The sequence below is a fragment of the Diabrotica undecimpunctata genome, chromosome 5 (genome assembly GCF_040954645.1).
Source record: "Diabrotica undecimpunctata isolate CICGRU chromosome 5, icDiaUnde3, whole genome shotgun sequence".
NCBI lineage: Eukaryota > Metazoa > Arthropoda > Insecta > Coleoptera > Chrysomelidae > Diabrotica > Diabrotica undecimpunctata.
Genome location: NC_092807.1, coordinates 101370547 through 101397028, shown reverse-complemented (window position 1 = coordinate 101397028; position 26482 = coordinate 101370547). Strand labels below are relative to the sequence as shown.

The window sequence follows — 26482 nt, the reverse complement described above, 5'->3', positions numbered from 1 at the left end:
TAGGATACACCGTTTTCGAGAAAAATCGATTTGAAAATTTTTTGCACTAGTAGGCTTTGAACTGTCAACCGAACTAACCTACGTTTTTCATTGTCAAACTCTTGTCATTTCTTGAAGTTTCTCTTTTAGCTTTTACTTTGTGGCATTCAAACAGTAATTTCAATTCAACAAAAATGGTTTTTACTAATGAGTAATACGCTGATATACATTTAGTTTATAGCGAAATGAGTGTAACGCTCGAGAAGTAAAGTAGATACGCTGAAAAATTTTCTGGGTAAGAAAAACAAGTTCGGTGTTCCCAAAAAATAATGAAACAGAGTGACATAATGATGTAACAGCACGTCAAGATGTCACTTTAATGAAAGTTTAGGAAAATTTAGAATTTAGCGTTCGAACACTATGTGTCATGTATGCCACAATTTCAAAATCTTTATATCTTTTCATTTTACAAAGGTACAAGCACTGCTACAAGGAGATTTTCCTGCTTAAACAATTTTTAAATCGATTTTTATAGAAAACGATGTATCCTATAGACTTAAAGTAAGAGTACCTTTTAGTACTATAATATCTGAAAATTTAATCAATCTTGTATCACAAATGCTTAAAAGTTACAGACAAAAAAGTTATCCGTTAAAATACCCGTTTACCTATCCAAAACGGACGCCTATGAACGGTACTAGAAATTCGCAATTAATGGAATCGAATCAACTCTGGAGGATAAATAATCGTACCAGTTTTCATTTTTCTAAATAGAAGCATTCTGGGGTTATTAAAAAAAATTTACTTACAAAGCGCCATCTTCAAAGAGCTCTAGCTCTCTTGGAAAGCGTTTTCGGACTGGGTGAATTGGATTAAATCGTCTTAAAATTATCTGAGGAATCTACGGTCTTCGTTTGTCAGGAGAGTTTCTGGTCACCGTGTATATTGTACGTCATACGTACTGGTTTATAAATTTATAAAAAAAAATATTTACTAAATAAATATTTTTATTTAATAAGGAATTACATATTCTATAGCAACACCGTTTCGATGTTACTTTTCGTATTGGTATCATAATAATAATCGGTTAAAAATAATTGATTTGCTAATTTTATTTTTTTCAATAACTAGACTTTCTTTGATATTTTTTCCAGTTTGTTTACAAAATATCTGTTAGAAAAAAATGGCTGACTCTATCTTTTGATGAAAAGTTCTATAAATATATTTTATTGGAGTTTTTGTCATAGCTAGTTGAAGCCACTCTAAAAGTCCACACAGTGGCGTAGGAATTTTTTAACAAAAATCTAATAAAAATTCTCTATTGTGTTGTATAAAAAGTATTGTAGTATGCCCTGGAAATTTGAATAATGTATGTCCCAAAGTAGACCTTTTATTACACAATGTTGCAAAAAAAATGGTTAAAATCAACTCAACTTACCAACTTCAAATTTTATAAAGGTCACAATCTAAATGGTTACACTGTACAAAAAAAACTATTAAAAAATAGAATATTTATTTGACTAGATTACATAATAGCTACAGAATAAAACAACGACTAATCCTAATAAACTAACTCTAACTTTATCACTTCCACCATCTTTATTTTTTCTATCATGTCGAATGGTATTTTTCAAATCATTAAGACTCTTCACTATGGACTTATTAATACACCTCATAATAGGGAAATTGACAAAGTCTTCATTGTCTTCTTCCGAGCAATCACCCTGAAAATCATCAGTATCGACAGACCAAACCATGGTTCCAGCCAAGTCTTTCTCCATGGCAAAATGAACTTTTTCGGCTATGGACTGTTCGTTGTCGTAAGATATTACTTTGTTCTCGGATACTGCAAATGGAGTGCGGGATTCATCATCCCAGTAGATTTTCCAGTCTGACGTTTTATTCTTCAGTTCTTTGCAGATCTACAACAGAAAAGAAACATTACTATAATTGGACGGCTTTTTGTAGTAAGGAATCAGTTCACAAAGTGAAGTAAGTGATTTTATATAAAACCATTTTTATTGTATTCACCATTTCCTTAAAAATCCATTGCAAGTCATGTAATTTACCGCATTTTCACATGGCTGTGCCGGATTTGTGAGATAATAGAGAATAAATAATCCTACAAAGTTTTTTTGTCAACCGAAAGAAGGCACAAGATCGAAGCCAAGTAAGTCAATAGTTAGTTTTGAAAAACATAACCTAATTTAACAATTTTTTAAATATCTTTTTTGAAAACGATTTCCGGAGTGTAAATCGTGTAACGATGTGCAGATGGCATCACAAGGCTGTAGACGTCACACACAAAAAAACGTATGTTACTTTTTTTTCCAAAGAGAAGGGGGTGTAACGATGTGCTGAACGTTCAACAGTTCGAACCGTAGGAGTGTCGATAATCGCGCACCCATTTCCACGACGAGACGACGAGGTGGGATCCGGAGCGGCTATTTAAGGCGAGCGACTGGCGGAATTAAATAAGTCTGGTGGCTAACGCTCTAGGCTCGCTGGTGTATTGAATCTGCGAGCCGACCCGGATAGAGAGACTTCCGTAGTGAGGATTATACTCTGTCCTCAATCAAGCAGAACCCGTGGGTATCGTGCATTGAACGTTACCGTCAACTCTGACTCAGAGTATAGCGTGGATCTGCGTGCGTTTGGCACTTCGGCTGGATTGAGGTGGAAGCGAGTGTAAGTCTGCGTGCGATTGAATTCGCGTATTCCATTTTTTTTTTGTTAGTAATAATAATCTTTCTTTTACAGGCGTCCGCCGGGGAATTCACTCTCGCGGGATCCAGACGGGGACATATAACACATTTTATTTTTATTTTTGTATATACGTTGAAATTAATAGATTTATTTTTATTTCAATCTGTGTTTTACTGAGTCTGTCTACTATATAAATATATTACAGATTGTAAATAAATTGACATTTCTTTAAAAAAATTGTTCTTTAATCACAAAAACAACTAACATTTCTTAGAATCGATTATTAAATTAAATATAGTGAACGAAAAATAAACAAAAATATAAAACTTACCTCATTATAACCCAAAAATCCTCCTTCCCTGGTGTAAGGACCTGCGAATCCAAGGTTTGAAGCAACAGAACCCAGCCTTGGTTTTCTTCTACTCTGAAGAGGTTCCTCTAGAATAAAAGTTCTACCGTATACAGGTATTCCTAGCACTAACTTATTTGCGGGGGCTCCCAAACTTAGCATGTAGTTAATAGTGAATTCCTAAAAATAAAATTTATGGTATTTAATTAGACATCTAAGTTTAAAACTAGGTTGAATGAAATGACTAATAGAATATAAAGGGTAAATAATATATAAAATATTACTTTCGGATGGAGACATGTTCCGCAAAGTACTTTTTTTCAAGTATAAAAACACTTTTATTGAGGACTGATATTTACAATATATTCTTTCCGTATAAACCTTTTTTAAGTATGCATTTGCCTCACTCTTATCGGAAACAGGGAGTTTTAAATAGTTCCCTTGTTATAAAATAATTGTTTATATAAATTATTTATTAACCCACTTACAACACATTTCACTCTCACCAAAGCTTACCTACTTGAAATTTGATAACGAAGCAGAAATATTTGTCTAAAATCGTGATCCAGTTTGTTAGATTTTTAGACTGTTGAGTTTACCGAAAGTACAAGCTGAATATAGAGGCAAATGTCAAAAATATTACGGTTTGGCAGTGTTGGCATGTTTTATAATGCATATGTTGTATGCTTCAAATATAAAGAGATAAAGCTTTTAAAAAGTACATTTTGATTATACTATTTTATAAATTCTGCAATTTTTAATTTATATCAATCAATATCGAGTAACAACTTTTGTAATCTGGCAACTGCTGATTTGATGATTGCCAAATCTATCCCCGGTTCTTTTGGCAACTGCCCTTTGATAGATTAGCGGATAGATTTGGTATTCGTCAAATCAGCAGTTGCCAGATTGTAACATATGTTTGCAATGAATCTCGAAAGAGACAAATATTTACTCGTTATTGTTTCATTTAAATTAAAAATTGCAGAATTCACAAAACAGTATAATCAAACTGTACTTTTTAAAAGCTTTCTCTCTTTATATTTTGAAGCATACAACATATGCATTATAAAAACATCCCAACACTGCCAAACCGAAATTTATTTGATGGTTGACATTTGCGGCTATATTCAGCTTATACTTTCGTTAAACTCGACGCATATTAGTTAAAAATTTGAACATCGATGTAAAAAACTTTCGTTGTAAGTGGTATATTTAATTAAAACATTAAATTATAAATTTCAGAACTTTTTCTGACTAATCAGTCCATCTTCAGTGAACCTATCTAGATGTTCGAGTTTTTTACAACAGTCCATCTTTAAGGAGAGAGCAAATAAAAAAAAGATATGCAAATACATACCACATTTAAAACGTCTGGTCCTTTCAAAGGTGAATTTGCCCCGGTCCTTTTGTCCCATGCGCCATGATAATCGTAGCACATCATATGAATATAATCCAAATATACTGACAAAGCTTCAACATCATAGGCGATGTCTATAGTATCTTTTCCAGCACCAAAAGCAGCTGTAAGGAGCAGCTTGTCCTTTCTATAAGCTGCTCTTAATTCCTAAAAACCGTAAAAAAGATATTAATGCTGTATAACATAAACCAGGAGAGGACAGAATACCGAACGAACTCTTAAAGTACGGAGGACCAGATCTGACCAAACAACTATTAAAACTAATCCAAAAACTAATAGAAGAAAACAGAATTTTGTTAAAAACTTATCTGTTTAACAAAACAGATAAGTTTTTAACCATAACAACCTGAATGTAGTATTGGAACTGTTTAATAAGATATACGATACTGGTCAAATTCCATCAGACTGGTTGAAATCTACATTTGTGCCTCTTCCCAAGAAATCGAATTCTAAGACGTGTAGTGAACATCGCGTTATAAGTTTAATGAGTCACACCCTTGAAGTATTCTTGCGTATTATCCATCATTCCAGAATACGACTCAAATACAAGTCTTGATTCAAAAATGTCTGGATCAACAGAAATATGTTTACTATGAGAAAGCATTCGATACTATCAAACATGACAAACTCATAGAACTATTACATCTTACAGGACTTGACACAGCTTGAAACAGCCCACATGAAGAATGGACATATGGTGAGTGAAAACGTAACCATTTCGAGAAGGTTTAGACAGGGCTGTCAACTGCGCCACTGCTTTTCAATCTGTATACCGAACAAATATTTCTAGAGGCACTGGAAGAGTACAAAGAGGGCATCAAGATTAATGGCGTACCAATAAGTAATTTTCGATATGCAGATGATACTGTTATACTGGACGATAACATCGAAGGTTTACAGATGATGCTAAATAGAGTAAATACAACTGGCAACCAATTTGGACTGAAGATCAATAGAAAGAAAACTAAATTTATGGTGATCAGTAAAAAGAACATTCAACATATCGACCTGAATATTGAAGCCGAACGTATTGGAAGAGTACACCGATTTTAATATCTGGGATATACAGTAAATGATAAGTGGGACCCAGACGTAGAGATTAAGATCCGAATTGAAATAGCAAGATCCAAATTCATCAAAACGAGAAAGCTCTTAAGCAACCACCATCTAAGCGTTAACCTCCGATGGCGAGCATGTGTTCCGTAATGATGAGTAGTCTGCTACAGCTTATCGTGGAAGGCAAGATTGAAGGTAGAAGAGGTTTGGGCAGAAAGAAGAAATCCTGGCTGAGAAACTTGAGACAATGGTTTCAAATACCAGAAGCTGCGAACATAATACATGCGGCACAAAACAGAGAAACCTATCGTTTGATGGTCGCCAACCTTCGGTAGAAGGCGGCACATAAAGAAGTCCCTCAGGGTTATTCTTCTTTGGCTAACCTTATTTTTAACATTTCATTTAGTGTGCGTTTTGTTGTGTACAGTTCATTTTAATATATATGTGTCTCCATATTGTTCAATCATTATTCTAGTCCACGGTTTTTCGTTTTTGGGACAACTTGACAGAGTAATTTTCTAATTTTCTAATACACCTCACAAAAATGCAGCTTGCTTGGTGAGAATTTTTACTGACACTTGTTTGATTATTTTGTTTGATATTTCGCCTTCTTCCATTCTTTCCATATGTCCCATCTGTCGCAGCCGTCCTATTTTAATAAGTATCACGATATCCGGATCCTGGTATGTCTTATATAGTTTAAAGTTATATCTTCTTCTCCAAATTCCATTTTCTTTTGTGCCTTAGTATATGTGTCGCAAGATTTTTCTTTAAAAGGTAGCTAATAATCTTTCCTCACTTTTAGAGAGTGTTCAGGTTTCTGAACCATATGTGAGTACCGGTCTTAATATTAAGGTTTTGTATATTTGACATTTTGTTTTTCTTGCGACGTTATATGATCTTAGTTGTCTATTCCAGTCACGATCACATTTATTGACAATGAATATTTGGCTTTGTATGTAAAGTTTTTTACTCCCTCAATGTTATATTCTCCTATTGTTACATTACTGCGTTTTTACTTGAAAGCATATACATATTTTGTTTTGACCTCATTGATTTTAAGGCCACTTTTTTGTGCAGATCGTTTTATTTGATTGGATGACTTTAATATTATATAGAAAGGATCATCTTTTTTAAATACATACCTTAACAAGCAAAAGGAAATTGGTTTTGTCTTCTTTACTGCCGCCTCTCTTTCCAGGAAACTCCCAATCCAGGTCAAGTCCATCAAAATTATACTTCCTGAAAATGGAACAAAGTAGTAATTGGACAAATAAATAACAAAAACATCGATAAACAAGTATGTTACCTTGTTCTATTAAATCTTTCGGAAGTCATCCTCTGCTACATAGGTATTGTTAAAGTCTTAACTTATCACCAATAATCCCTCAGTATTTTGTTACAATTATTAATAAAACACGAAAATATACTCAGCCTATTTATTTTTGATATAATATCTCAGCCCAAATAAAATGAGTTTTTTGTCTCGTTCGTTTTCCGTTGAGACTCCCGCTAAAACAGGTTGTTCCTTTTGGTATCTAAACACGCTTCAATATTATTTTACCAAAAATTCTCCTCTTCTTAATATAAAAAGTTATCATTATCAGTTAACGTTTTTTGCTCGTACAAATCGCTTCGCTAATTCGTTACAAAAAACAAGTTTTTTTGTCTTATAGAGATTTGTATAATATTCCTGCATTATCTGTAAAATTTCTTTTATATTGTTGGTCTCCACTCATTCTTTATTCTTTATGCTATTAATTTGTATGTTTCCCAGGTTCTGCTTTAAGCACTTCATGTTTCTATTTTTTTCTATTGTTTTCTTTATCTTTTCTTCCTGTACTGTCCGTTTACACTCCTTGATATTTTTTCTAATAGTTTAGTTTATTTATTTGTATTCCATTTTATTTCTGTCCCCTTGTTCTAGTAATGTTCTTCTTGTGTTCATAAGAATCTTTGTTTCCTGGGATATGCAACTTTCTTTTTTTGTTCGTCTGTGCTATTTCTTTACCCACTTTCATTAGAGTTTCAGTAAATATCATGTTTATTTCATCGATATGTTTGTGTTCTATATCTTCCTTGGTTGGCAATATTTCCTTTATTCTCTCTTTGTACGACTGTTTTTCTTGTTTCAGTTTTTCCATGTCTAATTTCTGATTATTTTCCATGGAAATTAAAGTTTATTTATTCTAAAATAAAAAAATCTTATTACTTACTTAATAAAATCTAATGAGTTTGCAACGAATCTGCTTCGTCTGTGAGGATCAGCTACAAGTTTTGAGTAATTTGCCGAACCTTCGTTCCATCCTCCTACAGCTAACGTTACTTTGAGGTGGGGGTATTTGTGTTTTAGAGCAGTTACCCTCTTGAAACCACCTTTTCCATAATCATCGGTTAAATCTTGAAATGCATCTTTAACAAAAGTTAAAAAATAATTGCAAATATTAAAACAGAGACTCGTCATTTAAAAGTTTTACATAAAGATGACCGATTTACAAAAATATTAATGCGCATATTTACTGTATATTTACCTAATGATCTTAATGAATCTTGTGTAATATCTAACCCAGTGAACGAATATATAACGTGTGTGCAGAGACTTGGGTCTAAATGTTCAATGGTGAAAGATCCCCTATCTGGTCTATAAACTGCCCAACTGCCCAAATAACACACTACAAGCTTTCCGTGGGATGGACCTGAAAAAGAAAACATTAAATTAGATAATGACAAAATTCTAAACACATTTTTACACAGCTACAGTTACAGCTTTATATAGAAATTAATTCAGATGTTTTCTTCAAAACAATAACGCATTCTATAAATTAAAGTCTTAAATCTCACTCAATCTGTATCGGTTATGTTGAATATTTCATCATTACTTCAAAAATCTCCTGCTGGGCAAAAGTATTCATTATTTATTGCTGACCTAAGTTGTATAATTTTTTTCCAGTTTCTTGATATTCTTGATTTTCGTATTCTGTCTCTACTTTTTCAATTCTGGGTCTCTTATTATTAGAAGTAGTACCTTGTTCTTCTTTGTAGATCTTAATTTCTCATCATTTCCCTTAGTAATATTTAACGATATAGTTGTGCTTTATCTTGCAGGGTGTAAAGTAAGCCCTTTATGTATTTTGACTTGCAGTCCTATCTTCTGCGACTCATCTTGCCATTTAGTCTACATAGGAAGGTAGACTAGCAGTAGTGTCAATATTTTATCCAGTAGAATTAGGAAAAGATCATAACCTCCATTTATGACTGCCTGCATTCTAAACAAAAGTATAAAAGGAACCACCGAGCATGACAATATCCCCACACTTGCCTTGATTTTATCACAATACGCATTTAGTCTACCCAGGACGCGCAATATAGTTCCAAATCTCTTAGCAACTCGTCCAATGTATGCGGCCATCCTAAGGGTCTGCAGTAAATTTAACTCAAGATAACGCATTCGTTATAATATGTACCCTATTCTTCTGCTTGTGTTTTTTGTGGGGCCCGATTCAATCCCTTTTACTTTATCTATACTGTAATATGATCAATCGCAAGACATGTTCTACACGATGTGTCTCAAGACAGACCTCTGCGGGACACCTGCACTCACATTAAAGCTATTTTGCTCATTGATGCATTAAATCATCATCATCAATTATGCTATATTTGTCCACTGCCGAACGTAGGCCTCCCGTCAAATGTTCCACCTATTTATATCTTGAGCTTCTTGCATCCAGTTGGTGGTGATGCGCTTGATATTATCCGTCCATCTTGTCGGTGGTCGTCCTCTGCTTCGATATGCCTCTTGCCTTGGTCGCCATTCCAGAATCTGGCAACATGTCCGGCCCAAGCCCATTTAGCCATGGCTATTTTTTCAACTGCATCTGTGACTCCTGTTCTTCTTCTTATTTCTAAGTTTGGTACTTTATCTCTGATGGTAATACCTAATATTGATCTTTCCATAGCTCGTTGTGTAACTCTTATTTTATCTATTGTTCTTTTTGTCAGAGTCGGTGTTTCTACACCATATGTAAGAACCGGTAAAACGCACTGGTTAAAAACCTTTCTTTTTAAACAAACTGAGATAATAGGCTTGTAAATGTTATTCAATCTACCAAAGGCAGCCCATGTGAGACCTATCCTTCTTTGTATTTCAGTTGTCTGATTATCTCGGCCTAAGCGAGTCCCATGCCCTACATGCATGCTATGCCAAGTCAAGTGAAGTCAAGTCAAATTTATTGATCACATGCAACATTATACAAAGTATATGTATGAGACAAGTCAAAGTTACAGACATACATCTTAAAAGTATATAAATTAATAAACACGATAAAACATAATTAAAAGTTATTTTTAGAATATGGCTCTAGCTCACAAATGTATTGATGTGCACACCTCCGAAAGTTTGGCTGATGTAAATTCATTCGTATATCTATTGGTAATTTGTTAAAGAAACTTATGGCTGCATAATGTGTGCTACCTTCCAACAAAACAGAACGATGTTGTGGAAGCATAAGGTGATTGTCTTTGAATCTTGTTGAATAAACATGGTTAAATTGAAATTTATTAAATTCATAAATTTTTCGTGTATAATGTAAATACATTATACACGAAAATATATAAGGACCAGGAATTGTAAGAATATTGTTTTGTCTAAAGATGCCTCTACAAGAATCTCTAAATTTCATTTTATACATTATCCTAATAGCTCTTTTCTGAAGTACGAATATCTGCTCTAATTCAGAGGTACAACCCCAGACTTCAATGCCATATTTGGATATTGAGTAAAAATGGGCAAAGTATACTGTTTTTAATATTGATGTATGAAAGAGACGTGAAAGAATTCTCAATGCATAACATGCGCTGCTTAATCTGGATTTCAAATTAGAAATGTGGTTTGACCATTTACAATTACTGTCTAGAAGTACCCCCAGCAACTTCGTGCAGTGTGTTTTATCTATTGCTGCTTCTATAGTGGCTTGATGGTTTAATAAATTATTTGACGTGAAAATCGTATACTTTGATTTCTCTTCATTCAAAACTAATTTGTTGGATAAGAAATAACTATGCATTAAAGCCATCCGCAAAATACTTACTCACTCTTATCCAACTCGCTCATTCTCCACCGAAACGCCTTCCTCAATCTCTTTACACCTTCTGTTCTTATCTTCCATCCCTGTCTTCCTCATCCTCAGTTGTCACTTTGAATACTATGTCCCAATGTTCCATATGACCAATGACTGAACCCGAGCCCCCTCGTACAAAAGTATTCATACTACCTTTACTCAAGATATGTCAATAATTTTGCGAAACACATTCACTCAGAGATCTATCTTGTTACTCCTTTGTCCCAGACCCCTTAAAATGGACTTCGCATTGAAATCTCCCTCAATCAGGACATCCTATTTCTCGCTCTGACACTCTCACTGAGACCATAAATAAACTGCTTATATTATTTTAAATTATTATTTGATGGTAAGTAGCATAATTCTCCCATTATAACCATACAAAAAATAGTCCTTTTTCACCCCTCGGGGTATTTTAGACTAGAGACCCGTCTCATTGCTACATCAATCTTCTCATTTATTCACCATCAACTCTGTCAATTCACTCACAATCATCAAATGAAATTTCATCCTGGATATCCATCGGTGCTTCACATCTATTAAAATTAATTTGCAGGTACTTCATTGTTCTCACTATCAGTCACTGCTTCGCTATTGGTTTAGTACTTATTAAACTCTTTAGTTTCTGTAGTGAATCTCCAGTTTCTGTCGTGACTCTCATCAAGTTTGCCCACCAAGCCAGGTGACCAGATCTTTTACAAAATTGACTTGATGACTAAGACTTTCAAGTGGCTTGAGTAAAAATTTCCGGGTAAAAACTAATGAAATTATTTTGAAATTTTGATCCAATAGTGTGTCCTATATAAGCCCTTTTAATAACTAAAAATATTTGAAAACATTAAGATGTTTACCATATGTTGTATTTTCGATGTCACACGGTATCCATCTATAAATATAACAAATGATACATCTTAATGCTATATAAATAAAAGTAAAAGTGTTTCCCAATACCGTATAGGATAGGCGTTTAAAATTGTATTTCACACTTTTTCTTAGAAATAACGTGACCGATTAGGAATGCATCGAAGGTCATAATTGATTATCTACCTTTTATATTTGAGACTTTTTAGATATTTCTTAAAATCATTATATTATATAATTTAGATATTATATTATATTTAATTATATAATTCATTTACTTATTATTTATTTAACATGCCGTGAATACAACCGTCATATAATACGACAGATAAATAAAAATTCATTGAATATAATAAACCAACAATTATTGTTTTATGGATTTAGAAGAAGTGCTGAAACTTTCACATTACAATCGATCTAAAACATTTAAAACTCCTTTTCGGTTGTACAAAAAAGTACATTTTTCAAAACTACACAACTTTAGCTACAAACTCCACCTACTGTCGTCTTCTTGACAGCACTTCCAGTAAAGTAAGGTTGTTTATAATGAGAAAGTTTAAATTTAGCGTTTTTAGGCATATTTCAAATGCCTTATTTTTATTGCCAAAACTTAAAATCGAAATTTCATGTTAGAGGTTTTGAAGATTAAGCTCTAGCAATGCAAAATTCTATAGCGACCGGTCAATGGAAGTGAAATTTATTGATTTCATGAGAATCGTAAAAAGCGGCAAAAATCGCTCCACGTTTATTTATTTAGCAACTTTATTCTATATAAGCTGCCTTCATTAGTGGCAAAATAAAAATATTGCATACGAAAGCTGCACTCTTCGCCCTTAAAAACCATTTTAATTTTTGTCGATAGGACACTCTGATCAAAAGATATTGAATGTTTAACGTCGAGTCCAGCACCAGCACCAATATACCAGCTCCAAATCTCTTAAAAAATTGAAGATATTCAGGAAGTAATTTCAAGCAAAAAGTCGAAGAAGACTATTGATTCCTACTTTGGAAGAGAAAATTTTATGGAAGGTATGGTAATTAGGATAGTTTGCAAAGATGGTTTTAGCTTGAGTTTATTTTGTACCTCACCCGACTTGAGACGGTTATTCGCAACAACTATGCTTTGCACATGGAATTCAGTTGGCTGTATTTCAATAGACGTGCTGTATAAAAAGAAACTTTAAAGTGAAGTAGAACAAGCTGCGATAGACGACACTGATGGCCATGAAGACGAAAATGAAGAAAGATATGGAGACAGAGATGAATGAAGGATTGGCAATAACAATCGAACCAACATCGGTGAGCCCTGTTGAATTGATTCCTCGTTTCAGCGATCTGCTCATGAAAATATGAAAAGTTGTTAAAACGTTCAATAAAATTACCTACCATAGTCTTCTTGCATAAATATGTCAAGGAAGCGAAGAGCAAGGAATTAAGTTTGATTCTTGACTATCGCACCAGGTGGAACAGTTTGCTCAGTATGATGGAACGTTTCTACAGCCTGAAAGTTTGCATCGATAAAGAGTTGATAGACATTGATTCTGCGATAAAATTCTCTGCTGGCGAGTCGTGAATAGTCAATGAGTTGATCGCCATTCTTCAAACGGTGAAACTAGCTGCAGAAGCTCTTTGCAAAAAAGAGCCCACTTTGATAATGGCCGATACAACCATGAAATTTGTCTTAGACAAACTAAATAGCCAGGACTGCTGCTTTAGTACCGCGCTATTGGAAGCAAAAGAATCGCGGAACGGTGTCTCTCTGAAATTACAGGTATATTAGTGAACTTACAAAATCCAAAAAAGTATGACAAAGGACTAAACAATCCTGGTTATTATAAAAAAATATATAAACAAGTGGAACCAGTGCAAAAGAACATAATAGAAGTAGAACGTAGGCCAGCTAATTCGAAGACAGTGAATTTTACTTTAGAACAAGAATTTGAGATTCAACTGAAACCAGGGAGAGAAAACTTTTATAATAAAAAAAACTGGTTCCCAGAGGATTACGAACAGATTTTGAAAGTGGAAATGACCGTTTATGAGACCAAAGGAGTGAAAGGAGATTCTTTGTCCATGGTTTATGACTATTTGATGACCTTAAAACCAACAAGCGTAGAGACCGAAAGGGCTTTCTCCTTAACCCGCTATGAGCAGTTCTGTGCGTGTATTTTTAAGGTTTCACTTAAATATCCAAAAAACTCGTCCTCAGTAAGCCATGAAAGAAAAACATATTACTTAACTTGTGTCAGCTCAAAATTGCCATCAATGCAATTTGCTTCAAATGAACTACTCTTACAAAAGATAAGTTCATTTGGATAAAATTTTATTCGTGACAATTCTTAGTCAACACAAGCAAAACCCTATTTTTTACTTCCATGGCTTATTGAAGACTGTTTTTTTTGGAATCTCATGATAATTGTAGCATTTGATCCAGCCATTTTAAGTTGGAGAGGTAAAATTGATTGCGAATTGCCACTGATCATACATCTTTATTTGATTATATACACCGAAGATAATTTTTATTTTCAGTTTTTATTTTATTAGTTTGTACTAAAAAGCATTTTAAAAATAATAAATGAAAAATCATTTTTTTATTTTCATTTCACAATTTGCTGGATCCAGCCGGATTCAGGCCAATCTTACAAAAATCCACCTGGACTAAAAATGCTGCTGGATTGCAACCCCTAAAGAGGATAGGACTGGATGATGAGCTTTAAGTATATAAATGCAGCGCAATAGATCTGTAAAACGTCGCAGTGTGTCAGGTAAGAGCTACTCTAGTTTATAATCTGTAAATGTGTACGAGAAATAGGGCCAGAAGAGCTTTTCAGAGGACAAGAAGACAGGAATTCAAGGACCACGGAGACGAACTTTCCGAAGAAATAAGATTAAGATTCAGAAGTCTTACAGAAAACAAATGGCACAACAACATCAGGAAAGCTAAAGAAAACCATGGAAACACACTTCGAAACACAAGAAAAAGTGGATGCAATCGCTAGAAGAATGGCAGCAACACACAGGCAAAACCAAAACATGTCGGATGCAAGAACCTTAGAGGAAGTCAACACAGAAGTTTTAATAGAGGAAGAAGACTACACGAACCCAAGAGAAGTCGCCAAAATCACAAGAAGATTAAAAGGAAGCAGAGCTATAGGATCAGTAGGAATACACAACATCGCCCTCAAGGAACTGTCAAAGAAGATTTTAGTACAGCTGTACTATATCTTTAAGTATTGCTTGGAAAAAGGACACTTTCCAAGTAACTGGAAACACGCCAAGATCACTCCTCTACTAAAACCAAGAAAAGATCAAAGAAGACCGGAAAGCTACAGGCCAATATCACTACTGGAAACACTAGGAAAAGTACTGGAAAAAATCATCTATAGAAGACTGATGAAACATGCGGAAAGAAGAAGAATCGTACAGGAGGACCAATTCGGATTCAGAAGAGGAAGAAACTGCGAACTCCAGCTAGCAAGAGTCATCAACGACACGAAGATAAGATTCAACAGAAGACAGAAAACAGGAATGGCCATCCTAGACATCGAGAAGGCATATGACACCAATATACAAGATGGAGAGAGCTAGATTGCCCCATTATTTAGTTAATATTTGTGATACATATTTAACTAATATAACATTTCAAGTTTCAGCTGACCAAAAGACGTCTACACTCCAAGAAACTCAAGAAGGGACTTCTCAGTATTTTCTCGCCCATTTTATATAACATGTTTCTTTCAGATTTATCAACAGATCCAAGATGATACAGCGATATATGCAATAGGAAAGGATAACAGAAGAATAGTCCAAAACATAGAAAATCACCTCGAAAAAATCACGAAATACATCGAAAAATGGAAGATCAAAATCAATGCAGAGAAGACACAAATTATCATGTTCACCCAGGAGACAAGTCCACCAGTGTTAGAAATAGCAGTAGGAGAAAACAGGAACAAATAAGGAGAATCAGTCAAGTACCTAGTAGTCCACCTCGACAGAAGACTAAATTTCAAGTTACAAACCAAAAAACCAAGGTAAAAGCAAACGCTGCTAAAAAACTACTTCCTTATATTTTTAGGCCCAGTTCACTATCGAAGGCCAAGAAAATTCAATTATACCAGACCTACGTTCGATCGGTTATACTGTACGCTATCCCAGTTTTAAGTTCCATCGCGGAGTCCCACTAGAAGAAACTCGAAGCAATAGAAACATCATGTTATAGGATCATCGATGGATCAACATGGGAAGAACGGATATCAAATGCAACCACCAAAGAAAGGCTCCAGTACACACCACTGAGGGAGGTGACTGAGAAAAGGACAAGATACTTCTTCCACCAAGCCACAAGAAGACTCTTTAAGACCAGAGACATCTTCGCGAAAATAGGACCCAGAGGATGTTCAAAACAACTCATAGACTGATCGACCATCTGATCAGGGTCTAGCCGGGTGGTTGCCGAAGACAACCAATCAGGGAAGTAGGTACGATGCCAAAAACAAGTACCTACAGAAGAAGAAGAAGAAGAAGCCAAGGAGTCCATGACAGAAAAATTCAAGACCCGAGAGGAAGAAAACCAACATCAGTTTTATCAATCAATATTAATTATGTTTTTATATAATTCACTACAAAGTATTAGTTACTGTTATTTAAAAAATTGATTAGTCAATATGCAAATATTTTCACCAACTTTCTGCTTAATTAACTCGACTTTGATAATTATATAACGTCTGGTGCAAAACCACAGTTGCATTTTGTTAAGAAAAAATAGTATAGTGGTGATTTACTTTTTACCATTAACGTAAACAAGATGATGCTTCAACCTAAAATCTTTTAACGGTAAGATCCGCTCTATTAGAGCAGAAACCAAAAAACAACACTTTTTGTTTTAATTTAAGAAGTATTGCATGAAATTTCATCGCTAATGATGGGTTACAGATTATTTCCAGTTAACGAGTCTGTTTTAACAAACATGCTACAAACGATAATAAGATTAAATGATTACAATTAGGTCGTTTCTATCTGAGAGGAACGGGGTATTGAAATAATTGAAATTGAAACAATAACTCAATTATAAGCGATATGCTGACAATAGAATTCTTATTTGTGTCACGGAAACAGATCTAAAACTGATGCTTGGGTAATTAAATAGACGATATAAATTTTAAAATAAATCTCATAATAACATTCCAAAGATAAGTGTTTGGGAAAGTATATACTATTTGTTTTCATATTTTTACATTTAATATTTTTTTGTTACGGTACTGTAATGTGATCTAATTCAATACTGTATCCTAACGACTTTGGTAAAATATATTGTTTCCTGTTATTTCGTAAAATTGCTAAACTGTCTATCTCATCTATTATGTTTTAAGTACGGAGAATTTGACTTCCTTTGTATTCTGTGTCACAAATATGCACACAAGTGTACGGTTTCGTATTACGGTCTCAATTAACTTAAATTATCGCATTCTAAATCACAATACAATAGGGTGATTTATTGATGTACCCTCTTCCACCCAACGGCCAAAAGATTCTTTTCTGACCTGCAATCTCAAGACACTTCATCTCAAGACAGCGAACCAAACGGACCTAGTGTGTGATAGGTTCTTGCCATCGAGCGTCGGCGGGCGCCCCGACGCGGTACCAACGAGATTTCCTTGGCAACGACTCCAATATTTCGAAGGGTAAGTCTATATTCTTTGTACAAACATCAATAATGAGTAGGACCAGTTATTTTCCTAATTTATTGACAGTTATATTTGCTAGTTGTCGCTAATTTATTCACAAACAAAATATCGCATTTTTACTTTATAATTATTTATCTAATATCATTTAACCAGCGACCTCTTAAGTTTTATACAAAACATTTGGCCACTTCGAGCGGATGATAAATAATAATTTTTTTTGACTTTGATTCAGTTAATTTCATTGTGTTTCAATTAATTCATTTTAATTAATTGTTTTTTTTCCTTTCAATTTAACTTTGATTCGGTCCTTCGGCATTATTTTTAAACGTAATTTACATAATTAAATTGGATCATATTTTATATAGCAATTTTTAAATTTTTTTCTATTTTTATAATTCATAATTTCAGTAGGTAAAATACTTTTATATATATTTTGATTAATATCATACATTAATTATACATATATATTACATTTACGATTTATTGTTTTACATTTTTACATTGTTTTGTGTTGATTTTTATGAATTATTTTTGTTCTACTTGTACAATACTTTCCAATTCATTCTGTACGTCTTGTTTGTTAACTTAAACACATTTCTTTGATTTTCTTTGTTACTATACCTTTCGTTACTTTCCTTTTTATCGATATTCTTACTTGTTTGCAATTGATTTTGTTTAAAACCGTTCACTTCTTTAAATCTAGATATTCTCTTCGTGTTAATTTGTTAATTTATGTTTGCATTGTCCTCTCTTTCGTGCTTGTATCTTACAATGCTCAACAAAATGAACAAATCCAACTTTTCGCGCCATACTCGGCATTCTCTAGATTCAAGGAGGCCTATGAAACGCATTCAAGTATCAAAACCATACGCCTTCATTATTATTCGTAGCCAGGCTAGATTTTCATAAATCTCACAACCTTGTTTCGATTGAATTTATTGTCTTCTTCTACTCGCTTTTGATAATCGCTGTCTTATTTCAATATTTTGATAAAATCTCTGTTACTTGTGGTTTCGTTAGTGTCACAAAGCACCCTAAGGTAACTAATCAAGGTGTTAAATGTGTCTTGTGTTCCGGTTCTTATCAGTCATATAAATGTTTGTATTTTTTGTGACTAAACGGCTTCAAGAACTTTTCTCGTTGGTTAATCCACATAATTCTTGTGTACGTGGCCTGATTCCACCTCATTCGAAACGACGAAATGCACGGTTAGCGAATCACGGTCTCGCGTTGTGCTTCGTTTGTTAACCAACGCTCAAATTCATCTTGTTCCTTTAGATAATCACTTTTTCTCAAATACTAACATTTCTATTTTGCTACACAACCACATTTAATATCCTCGTCTATTTCTTTCCACATAGTTGATACAGATCAAATATGTTTTCGCATCTTTCTTATAATTCGTATCCTGCTAAATACAGGCTCCACAGCCAATTTTATTTCCGTGATCTACCAAATCACGCATTTTGGTAATCAGATCTTATAGACATACTCATAGGTGTTGAATTGGTTTTTCGTTTCGTGAATTCTGGTCAAAATTCTTTGCGAACCAAATCATCCTGTGGCCTTAGAAATCATTTTCAATTATGTTCTATAAGGGCGAGTCTCTACGACTTATTCTATATTTTATTTCACATCTTTCGTTACTTCTATGTATACAAACATAGATCTTTTCTACAAAGGTTTTGGGAAGTCGAAAGCAGTAGACACCTGTTAGTTTTGTCGAAACACGACTAAGCTCGTGAAGGATATTTCTAAGTTGTTAATTTTTCGAAAATTAACAGGCCGATTTTCTGTTATTCCACCGTTTTTACAACCCAATCCTCTTTATTTATCTTTTTCTCTTGTTTATATTCGCTACTTATTCTTTATTCTTATGCATATCTTTATTTTGTATGCTAGAGAATCGTTTCAGGAAACTTCCGAATCTCAAAGAGACATATGATGCCGGTTTCTGAATCCGATTTTAAATCGATTATTTCTTCTAACTCTCACACAGTTTTCAAAAAACAAATTTTTATTTCGCTTTTTTTATCCAAGATTCGTACTAGCTTCGACGCCAATCTATATGACGTTCGAGGTGTGTCGCTAATCGACGCTTTTGATACTGGTCCTAAAAGGGCATCTCGTTCTTTACTTAATTTTCGATATCTTCGTTGTTGTTTTATTTACGATATAAAGCAAACGTATCGACAAATTAAAGTAAATGAGGAATTTTGGAACTATAAAAGGGGTTATCTGGAGATCGGACTTTTTAAACCTCTCCAAGAGTTTTTACTACGTATCGTTACTAACGGTACTTCTTCGTTTTCTTTCGCTTATAAACTCTACAAGAGTAACGCTTAGTTTTTAATGCTCGGTGGTTTTCCGCTAGGCAGTGGGCCAGCAGCCATCTCGACGGACTTACGTCAGAATCACGCTACAAGTGATTCTCTTTGATACTACCCACCTTCTGCAGTGAGCACTCGCTTAGCTTTTAAAGCTCGATGGTTTTTCGCTAGACAAATCGACAACGTCAGCAACCATCTCTAATTATTTTCAGGCTTTGGCTTAGACATTTTGACATGTTGTTCGTTGACAAAGAGGCATTTTTTGAGACAATTTTACGGTACTGGGCCTAAAATGGAATCCTACGACTGATTTCTTTTCCCATTCTTCTTGTCCCTTTGACAAACCGTGCACAAAGCGGGCTATTCGTTCGTAAATCAGTCGTATTTTTGTTGCTATCCTCTTGTTTTTCTTCATTTTCCATGTCTTTTTGCTAGTCAAACGTCTTCTAAAACCGTTGTGGTACTTCAATGTATCCTGGGATGATGAAACATCTGAACAGATACATCTGACCTCTGTACTTGTATGTGTTACATTTCTGGTGTTATTTCTATACAGGAACATCTATCGCGAGATCGGAGCTCTTGGCAGCTATACTGCTGACGGATCTAGTCACTTTTGTCAACGAGTCTAGTACAATTTTCATGCTCGCTCTGTCTCGACAAGATTGGAACTCCTGGCAGCCATAATGCTGGCTGATCTAGTCACTTTTGTCAAGGGGTTGTTCGTCCGATCTTCCGATATTTCGATTCCGATATCGACGATTGCGCTCTCTTGAGCTAATTTTTCTACCCCAAATTGGCAATCGTATTAAACACATACAAGAACTGATACCACACTCTACTCGGCATAAAATGCCTTCTCATCACAGCTTCATGTATCTCACTTTCCAAGTCTAAAATGTTGTCTGTGGTTGATCGATCTTTTCTAAAACTATTCTGTTCGGAGATTAAGAAGTTGGAATTTTCTAAAACCCATAAGAGAGTGTGATTCAATCTTCTTCTTCCATTTTTATATTTATGATTATTTGTTCCGATATATTTTATATCGACAGCCCATCGATGTCGGTGGTGTCTAGCAAATTCTGAAAAGGTGGTTCTTTTACCAGTCGGTAAAGTTCATGATTTTATCTAGATTTTCATATCCTATTTTCGGTGATCGGTCCAAAGATCTTCTCTGGAATTTTTCTTTCAAAAAATACTTGCTTTTTGTACAGTTCTCATACATGAGGATAAAACGATAAAAGGATAAAACGTTACAAGACTTGGGAATTGAAGATAGCGAAATGATATTTCTCAGAAGAGAACACAGCATTACAAGAATTATAGACGGAGAAATGAATAAATAAGATATGTAAGTACGGAATTGGCTGAATATCTTAATTATTTTCAAAAGGAGTTTTTTAAACAATTTTTACATCTCCAATAGAAGTCACAGTTAGAATGCAGTGTTGGTCTTACGGCGTGCAGCGATGCCGTTCATGTCAGCACAGTGGTAGATGTGTGGTAGATTAGCGATAGACTGAGTAATCAGAACCGTACTCGCTTCGTTTCAAAATCTTTACTCATTAATATAACTAAGTTAAATAAGCCAATAAACAAGAAAAACAAATTAATTCTATAAAAAATGGCTGTATACATAAAATATCTAATACCTCGTAAATACTTATATACATATATACAAAAAAATTCAAATGGTTTACCCTATACGACACGATAAATATATATACATAAAATAAGTTTGGAATTAACGTCTTCTCAAACCATTCTTCATTTAGATCCCCGTCAATTTCGTCATGGTAATCAGAGGTTCCCTTTTTGGTCAAGAAAGTTCATTCGACCCATGCCACAAAACCATTTTCGCTTCCAGCATAGAGAAGGACACGCCGAGGACCTCTTTGGGTTTGGCTTTCAGTCCAGTAGAGAGTTCTTGTTGTGTCCCTCCATTCCTTTTTGACTAAAGCACCGACATTAAACCAAGACTCATTCGTATAAACAAGGTTTACATTATCCTCCTTCCTGAATGTTTTTATTTGTCTGAGGTACTTGTGTCTCCAGGATATGATATCTTTTCTTTCCATCATTATCGAATCTCGACCTCTTTTACCATATTCAAAACCCAGGTCATGTTAGTAGCCTACGAAATGTGGTTTACAATGAGTTTTTGATATATTTTACTTTTTTTACAGTATTTTTCTTCATGTTATTGTTTAGTTCGACAATGTAACTCTCTTATTTATATATCGAAGATTGAATCATGCTTTAGCATTTATATACCTACGTAAAAACTATCTGCCATCAAAAAAGTAAAAAGTGGTACATTTGTTACATTGAATGCTGTGATCAATGAAGCTTTACCTTATGATAACGATCCGATTTAGTGGTTATGGTAAATATTACTTAATGAACATCGTCACACTTTCCATACTAATTACTTTCTAATCTATCATAACATTAATTTTTAATGTAGAAAATATGATTAGTATAATTATTATCTGAGAATTTTTCTAATATCATATTTAATAAACGTAGTAGACCGTAAAATATAGTCATAAACATAAATTTAAAAAAAAATTGAATAGTTTATAATATCCTCCGGAACGTGAAATCTATTTCAAAGAGATCTATCACCATATTTATGTAGAATTTTAGTTTTACGTTTATTTTAATCGACAAGGATTACCATTTTATTCAGTACTTAATATTTTATAACCACTATTGATTTTTAGAATACATTTTTCTACGACTTATAAATCATAGATTCTAGAATAAACGAATAAGACGTCGACTGAAAAATATATATTATCGTAAAAACTTAATAAAACGATATCTTTTAATATTTAATTTAGTTTTTTGGTCCTTTTTTATTCGTTTTGTCGAATATAGACCCCTGCTAGTTCTCTCTTCTCTTGTGTGCCAGTCGTTTCCATATTGGTCCTCCAAATCTCTTATTTCCGTCACTCTAATGCACTTCAGGTCTTCCTAGTGGTATTCCCGTTTCATCAAGATCACCAGTTCCCTAATTTCTTAGCCTATTTCTACTATAATTCCTAAAAAAATAATTTAAAACCCATCAACCCTATAAGCAGGAAGTCAAGAGTTAAAATTATTCAAACTCATTTATTCTAGGGGTAAGTGTAGAATTATACGGAAGCCTTTTTAAATTGCTCTTTAAAAAATCAACAATTCTAAATACAGTAATACCTCGACTAAGACGTCCATGAATTCAGAGTTACGCGATTTTCAAATTTTGTCAATTCTTCATTTGAGTGCCAAAGAATCGTTCGATTATCGATGAGATAGAATTACCGTCCACACATTATTGCTCATTCAATGTACATGACATGACTTTTCGCACGAAATCCGTACATTTTTATTTTCTATTAGGTATTTCTTATCTTCAGTTTTGTCTACGAATTGGTTGTTTGTAATTTGAATATGTATTATAATTGTTGAGACTGTGTGCTACATTTTATAGTTTATCTATAATAAATATCAAAGTGAATATTGTTGCTGCATTAGCTCTGTCTGATACGTTAGTGAATACAAATAAAGGAACTGGGGGCTGATGTCCAAGGTATTTGTGAAACTGTGAAACAGTAGTTTGTCTTAGTGATGTTTTAGGTACAACTGTATCACTTATTCGTCTTCTTCAGTCACCAAAATTAGATTTTAAGTAGGCTACTGAGGCCATAGAGGACACTAAATGCATTCTTCAAAATAAAAAATCAATAGCTGAACAACTAGACATTGAACTGAAGATGCCTCGTATAGTTTCTCGTCAAACCTGTCGTCAAAACCAATCTGCTAACTCTTACGTTGAATATTTCCGAAGATCTATTTATTTACCCTTTTTAGACAATATTTTAACTAATTTAGAAGAACGACTTTCACCGAAAGTTATAAATCTATTTAATCTTTGAGTTGTTTTACCTAAAACTGATAACACATCAGAAGATAAAGTTGCATTAAAAAAAATGTTGACACCTTCCAGGATATTATTGGACCAATTACTTACTGCATATTCCACAGTAGAACAAGAGTTTTCACTGTGGATTCAAAAGTGGAAAAGAGTCGTACAAAATAATGGAAAACTTCCTGATTATATTTTAGAAGTATTAGAAAACTGCGATATTCATATGTATTCAAATACCAGAATATTTCTGCAAATATTAATTACACTGCCAGTCAGTGCAGCAACAACAGAGCGTTCTACGCTTAAGCGTCTGAAGACTTGGCTTAGGAATAGAACTTCTGCGGAAAGGTTAACTGGTTTAGCACTCATCAATGTGCATCCTGAAATTTCTCTAGATGTTGATGCAATCATAGAGCGATTTGCTAAATGGGATAGGCGAAAATAATACATTTTTATAAAATTATATAATATTTACTTATCTTATTCCTATAGTATTTTTAATGACTGAACTTTTATTTACCACTCGTTGTCGGCTGTTGCTGACAATTTGTGAGAAAAATTTCAATACCGAGTACAAAAATATTTTACTCACTTATAGCCTATTATGCCTAATTATTGAAATAACTATTCCTGAATTATATTATGTTTTTTGTTGAATAAATCAATTTAAATAAAATGCTGTTTACACTTATTCTTAAGGTTTCTTTTTCATTAGAGAAGGGTGGCTATAACTACAGCAAATTGCTCTCTATCTTGAGCTGTTCTTAGTATCGAATGTGTGTCCATGCCTGTCCAGTCTCATTCTTCAGCCAGGAGCATTTTTTTCTTTTTGGACCTCTTTTTCCTTCTACTTTCCCTTCCATTATGAGCCGTAGAAAGTTATATTTTTCTTCTCTGTAAATATGTCCTAGATAATTCGTTTTTCTGTTATTTACAATATTTAGGAGTTCTCTCTCAGTCCTCGTGCTTCTCAACACCTCGTTATTGTTCACATGCTCTCTCCACGAAATCTTCAGCACTCTTCGAAAAACACACATTTCAAAGGCTTCTATACGCCTCATACTTGTAAATCCGAGAGTCCATGTTTCCACTTCGTATAGCAATAAGGAATAAATGAATGTTTTTACAAGTTGATATGGGATATCCAACGAAAAGATAGAGTTTATTAGGAATGTTAAATACATTAATTAATGTTTACACTTACATTGAGTTATTGCATTTAAATTACTTAACTTTGGTTTATACTTATTTATCCTTGGTTTGTTCTTGATTTTGTAGCTATAGGATAGGTGGGTTTAAATTGTCTTTAAAATAACTAGTTTAAATTGACAGTCCTTGATTTTTCAGTATTTATATTTTAATAACTTTCCTTTGGTTTAATAGTCTTGTACACTTGATTTTACTGTCATAGAGTGTGTGGGATTAAATTATTTTTTTTTTGGTTTTAGTTTAAGACCCTTTAATATTGTACCCTTCTTTGCACCCGTAGGGTATTTGGGTTTTAATAACTTTTCATTTGTTTAATATATCGCTTAAAATACTTATTGAGAAAATGGTTCCTTTACATGAGGCACAAATTATATCAATCGTAAAGGTGCAAAAATCTTAATTCTATATAAAAATCACCCTCAAGACCCATGCCCTCCCCCCCTCGGCAAAATATTTCTGGGAATCAGCCATTGAAAGGTGCAAAAATTTAAATCCTGTATCAAAATCACCCTCAAGGCCCATGACCCCCCTGACAAAAATTTCTGGATCCGCCATTGCACCGGACTTCACTTCTCGTGGCCAAAAAGGGAGCAAAAATGCTTTGAGGATTGGAAAATGGCACAAGTGTATTATATCTGGGAGCATTATTTTGATGGGAACAAAATAGATATTAATTAATAAATAATTGTTTTCGAAAAAAATAAAATGTCACCTTTAAAAAAAAAACCTCGTATGTCGTTTCAATACGGTGATTTTGTTTATTGCAAAAGTTTTTGTGTATCTATCGTTTTGGATAATGAATACTAGCGTATCGTTTTTAATTTCCCATGTTTGTATTACATAATACTCTTGTAGGTTTTATCATATTTTTACCATTTAAATAAGTTTTTATTTACATTAAAATAAGCACTAAAATAGCATCACTCCATTCTTTTCATCAATACTGTTTTGTCAATTATTTCCGTTTATTTTTTTGGATTTTTATTAATTTATTTTAGTTTACTTTTCAAAAATAATAGCGCGGAAGCAATTTTCCACTGACTTGAACGGAAAATATTGTTTCAGGTAAAAAGAATCTAATATTAATTAAGAAATTAGAAACCAATAATGTTAGTTAATTCAATTTGTGCTGCGAATTATTTTAATTTAATTTTAACGATTTCTGTTCTGTTGTAATTGGTATTTTATTTATGAAATCGGTCAAATAAATTACCAAAATTGTGCTGCATTTATATTTAAAGCATTAAATTAAATAAAATTCTACCACGAGCAATTGACCGCTAAGTAATCATCGAATGAAATGCATGATATTATCGATGTGACTGGCATTTATTTTAAGAATGTGCCTCGTATAATTAGGTTAAATTTACTAGGATGCTAGGAAGCATCTATACATGCAATAAACCAGTTAGAAAAAGTACATTACGGCAATACAAGAACTAAGGTGGCTAGACACGGGAAACATAAAAATAGACAAGGCGGTCATTTTCTACAGTGGAAACCAGACAGGAAAACACGAATTTGGCACAGGTTTCGTAGTACGAGAAGAATACCTGAACAGTATTATAAGTTTCACGCCCATTAGTGAAAGACTTTGTTATATTAGACTGAAAGGAAAATGGTACAATATCTCAATTATATCCGCACTTGCTCCGACAGAAGATAAAGACGAACATATTAAAGATTACTTCTATGAACAACTCGAAAGAACGCTTGAGAAAATCCCTAAACAAGACATACAAGACTTCAACGCAAAAATTGGCAAAGAACCTAACCTAAGACCGACAATGGGACAACGCAGCCTCCACGATATCTCAAACGACAATGGACAAAGGCTCGTAGAGCTAGCATCGGC

The 26482-nt window shown here is 33.7% G+C and overlaps 1 protein-coding gene across 1 annotated transcript in view; it reads right to left on the bottom strand.

Moving 5' to 3' along the window:
* Nucleotides 1-1475: 1475 nt before the first annotated feature.
* The window catches only part of LOC140441561 (probable chitinase 2), a 34100-nt gene continuing 9093 nt past the window's right edge, over nt 1476-26482 (bottom strand). The window contains exons 2-7 of the mRNA XM_072532366.1: nt 8042-8206; nt 7727-7922; nt 6656-6752; nt 4395-4601; nt 3017-3214; nt 1476-1901 (exon numbers count right to left, since the gene is read on the bottom strand). Coding sequence (XP_072388467.1) covers nt 1500-1901; nt 3017-3214; nt 4395-4601; nt 6656-6752; nt 7727-7922; nt 8042-8206 — 1265 coding nt within the window. The 3' untranslated portion in view covers nt 1476-1499. The remainder of the gene's footprint in view (nt 1902-3016; nt 3215-4394; nt 4602-6655; nt 6753-7726; nt 7923-8041; nt 8207-26482) is intronic.